Source organism: Anneissia japonica, unplaced genomic scaffold (assembly GCF_011630105.1).
Source record: "Anneissia japonica isolate Jap-2015-1 unplaced genomic scaffold, ASM1163010v1 scaffold351_len699533_cov169, whole genome shotgun sequence".
Taxonomy (NCBI): Eukaryota; Metazoa; Echinodermata; class Crinoidea; order Comatulida; family Comatulidae; genus Anneissia; species Anneissia japonica.
The window spans coordinates 64,795-69,300 of record NW_022685600.1 but is presented as its reverse complement, the minus strand read 5'-3'; the positions used below and the strand labels follow the sequence as shown (position 1 = coordinate 69,300).

At 31.8% G+C, this 4,506-nt stretch overlaps 1 protein-coding gene across 2 annotated transcripts in view; it reads left to right on the top strand.

Moving 5' to 3' along the window:
• The first annotated feature begins 699 nt into the window (after positions 1–699).
• LOC117111520 (multiple epidermal growth factor-like domains protein 10) overlaps positions 700–4,506 on the top strand; it is a 33,129-nt gene continuing 29,322 nt past the window's right edge. For both annotated transcript variants that reach the window (XR_004445887.1, XM_033254453.1), the window contains exons 1-2: positions 700–834; positions 2,886–3,257. Coding sequence is in view for 1 of the 2 variants with exons in the window: in XM_033254453.1 (XP_033110344.1) it covers positions 777–834; positions 2,886–3,257 (430 nt within the window). In the remaining variant the exon portion in view is untranslated. The remainder of the gene's footprint in view (positions 835–2,885; positions 3,258–4,506) is intronic.

Below are 4,506 nucleotides of genomic sequence, written 5' to 3'. Positions count from 1 at the left end.
GACCCCTGCATGCCTCTCCCCCTTCTCCCCCCCCCCCCACCTTTCGGTCCCAAAACTTTCGGACATCTCTGGATCCGCCCCTGGCGGAGGCCTACTTCCAACATACTTGAGATAAAAGAATGCATCATGCATCATAATGAACTGTAGATTACTTGAAAACCTTATCCAAAAGTATTCTTGAAACCAACCAAATGCATTAATAAAACGACAAATACTGTAGCGGTACTTTACTACCAATTTACAGCCGCCAGTGAGAGCTCATTGGTTCATACTTTTCTGAGCTCAAATAAAGCTAGTGCCGTATCCGACCCGATCCGATCAAATCTACCCTATACATTAACAAATAATGGGCACGGCCGTACCCTATGTAAATATAGGACTGCCAGGTTTCATCTAACAGAGCTTTCATATTAACAGATACGGTATACTGTAGGATCTGTGATATTAGTTTGTATAGTCCATATTATCATTAGTGTATTCATTATTCTTATTGCATTATTATTATTATTATTATTATTATTATTATTATTATTATTATTATTATTAGTCTGTCCAGTCAGCTTTATCATTGATGCATACGAATGTTGGATGCGTTTTTTTTTAATGGGCCGTGAGTCTGTTGTGTATAAACGTTTTGTAGTTTTTAACAATTGACATTGTTGGTAATTTTTCACCCAGGCTTTATGTCCTAGAATAAATCAGGCCCACTATCACCGTTACTAACGTATTTAAGAAAAAAGCTGAGCGAGCTCACAGCTCACATTAATAACTAGCAAATGGATCGTAGGATAATTTTTTTCATCTTTTGCATTATTGTTGGTCGACCATGTGCTGGTAAGCTTTAAACTTTGAAATCAATAACCTTAGGTGGTCATATGTTTAAAGTGCTATATGTCACATTAGTATGGTTAAATATGAATCTTTACATATGACTATATTTAATAACGACATTGTTTTTATTTTGTAATTGAATATATATATTTATTAAGGTTCATGCATATATTTATGTATGTTTTTTACTTTTTCACATTTCATTTTTAGACAGATACAGACTTTAAAATTATTTTATTTCAGAATGTTCGTGTTTAAGATATTAAACCAGGAAATAACAAAAAACAAATATTTTTATATCAAGCTTTGCAAACATTAGTATAATATCATGACTGTGTTTGAATATAACTATTCTTAATAAGATATTGTAATTTAAACTGAATACATAGCACTAATATTACGTTTTATGCATAATACATTTATCTATGTAGTTTACTTTGGCACATTTCATTTGTGACAGATACAGACATCGAAATTATTTTTTTTTCAGAATGTTAATATCAACCAGGAAATAACAATATCATTGCAACCATTTATAAGGACATGCTATTGAACACCCTTGCATATTCTAAAGTAGACATACTTAGGACACTGATTTTGAGAGACTTTATTTTCAAATCCATTCAAACAGTTTGAATCCTTAACAAAGTACTGTAGTATTATTCAGCTGTGATTAACTGAAAAATTTAAAACATTATTTGGAGCCACGGGTCTCAACTTGGGGTCTACTGGGGGTTACAGTAGTAAATAGTCAAGGGGTTAGGAAGGTCACAATACTGTGATGGATTTAAGCATATCATTAAAATTAATAACATTTTGCCCAAAATTTAAAAAAATGATAATAGTAATAATAGATAATAAAATAATATAGATAATATTAATTTAAAAAAAGATAACAATACATTAATAATAATAATAATAATGATAATAATGATGATTATAATAATAATAATAATAATAATAATAATAATAATAATAATAATAATAATAATAATAATAATAACAATAATATATTTTTTTAACATATCTCCCAGCTGACAATTATATTGTTTTCCTTATCCACCTTAATTGTATATTTTCTCCCCGTAGACTTTAATTTTAACTAGCCTTCTTCACAGATTCCTTATAACCTAATGGTTTATTTGATATTTATGTTATAATTGTAAACGCGAGTCACAAGTATTTCATTGGACAGTTTTTATTTTGCTTTTACATGATTAGTCTGTTACATTGTGCAGTGGCAGGAAAATCTCACTGTTCCATTCTTCTTGCACGAAGAGTCTCTATGTTGGCTACGCTGGTCTTCGTAGCATTTTACTCCGTGACATACTGTTACTCTCCTCACGTACTGTTACTTCACTCTCCTGGGCTCTCCTGCCCAACTTCTTCCCAGTTCTCTAAATTTACATTACATTGTTCGCGCCGCTCCTTTAGGCTGCTACGATCAAGAGGAAACAGTCATTAAGTAACGTAACAGGATTCACACGTAAGAAAAATTTGGGATTATAAACATATTGAATAATGTGAAGATGTTACGGCGTTTTTTTTTTATAGGAAGTACTTTGTAGATATAATAATATTGGTCTATAGGAAATTAAAGTTACAGATTCGTTTATTGGAAAGAAGAAACTTAAGTAACGTAACAGGATTCACACGTAAGAAAAATTTGGAATTATAAACATATTGAATAATGTGAAGATGTTACGGCGTTTTTTTTTTATAGGAAGTACTTTGTAGATATAATGTGAATCGTATGTTTGTGTGCTAATCAAAGTTCATTTTGCTATCAGTTTATATTAAATTTATCCACATTCATAAACATCTATTTTCTAGCTGTTAAAGACTGCGTATAACTACGATACAGAAATAGATACTTTCTATTCTCTCATTTGATATATTTAGATTATTTCAACAATGGCTTTGTGAATGAAAATGTTAAGGACAAGCCGCGAAGCTTGTGGAAAAAGATAACAGCACTGACCAACGGATGATATGTTAGTATACAGCATTAAATCTTAGAGTAAAAATTGACTAGGTTATTTTTAATATTTCAGACAAAATACCTGATATTACAGCGTTCAGTAGTTCCTTTATTGTGGACGATATCACTACGACGAAACTGCGCGTCATCACCGGCAAGGCGGACGGCGTAAACACAAACGTCATGTTTGGTATCGGTTTATGGGTGGACGACAACGGCACGCATTATGGAGAAAACGAGTTAATAAATCTAGAGCACGATTTAGCCGATTCTATATTTACTTCTGGTACTGTTTTCCAAGAATGCAGATATAGAGCTCAACAGATAAGATGTTCTCTCACATTCCCTTCTTCTGTTGGAGTACGCAGGGTCGGTGTGAAATACTTGTGGACAGAATTCAGTGGTCACAATGCTTCAACCTCGATGGTGTTCCTAGCAAAGGAAGGTGAGTGTATTATTGTAAATATGTATTTTTTATGGGGTTCTTAAAGTTTTGTCATGGTTTTCAAAATTTTATCTGGAATGCAAGATAATGTGGAAGTAGTCTGACTGCTATTTATTGCTAATATCTTCTTTTTAGTTAACAAGAGTTGATACAGTAAAATATCTCTATTGGTGTTAGTTAAAGTGGATAATTCTTGAGAAAGATTTATGCTTAATTATGATTCGATTCCAACACTTTCTCAATTACCATTTGGATACGCCACCATCCGGGCTATTGTCCTATTATACACCCTTGGGTTTCATATGATACTCGTCATTCGATTGGGTTTTGCGTCAGGAGATTAAAAATGATGTTTTGACCGTCCTATTATACACCCTTGGGTTTCATATGATACTCGTCATTCGATTGGGTTTTGCGTCAGGAGATTAGAAATGATGTTTTGACCCACACCTCGCAAGTTATCTAGAGCAGTGTGACCACTGCTTGGGTATTTACCCAAGATCTTGGGTATTTTTACTTGTTCTTGGGTTCTTGGGTATTCCGTTCAAATCCTTGGGTATTTTATTTTTACTAAGAAAATTAAATTTTTGTCATAGAGGAAGAATTAAGAAGTAAAAAAAGTATATTTCAATCCATTCAAGCATGCAAGTAAGCAAAACTCAACGAAGTGCACATAACATTGTTAATTGACTGTTAATTGCTATAAACATGGGTTCAGAATTGTTTATTTGTGATTTGCGTTGCCATTGATCTTACCTAATTAATGCATTACATAATAATAATTTATTGAACTTTCACTTTTGTTACAGTGGCACTCGTCAATTGACGGTGCGTTCAAGACCAACAAATTTACAAAAGAAGTTACATTAAAAAAAAAATACAAAAAGCACAAGCACAACATTTGAAAGCCCCTTCTTATCATAACTTAACAATTAAACTTAAATGAAACTACTTAAAGTAAATAAATACAAAGTAGATACAGAAATACAGACTTATTTTCCTCTACAGTACTATAGGCCAAAACTTACACACGCACACATCTAGGTACACACAATTCAAAAAGAGAAATATTGAGAAGAGAAAAAAAAAAGAAAAATAAATAAAATAAAAAAAAACTAAATAAGAAATTTAAAAAAAAATAAATAAATAAATAAAATAAAATTCAACGTCATAACATAGCAAATCATTAAAAGAATACAAGTTTATTACCGGTATATGTACATGGGTATACATACACATGCATACACAC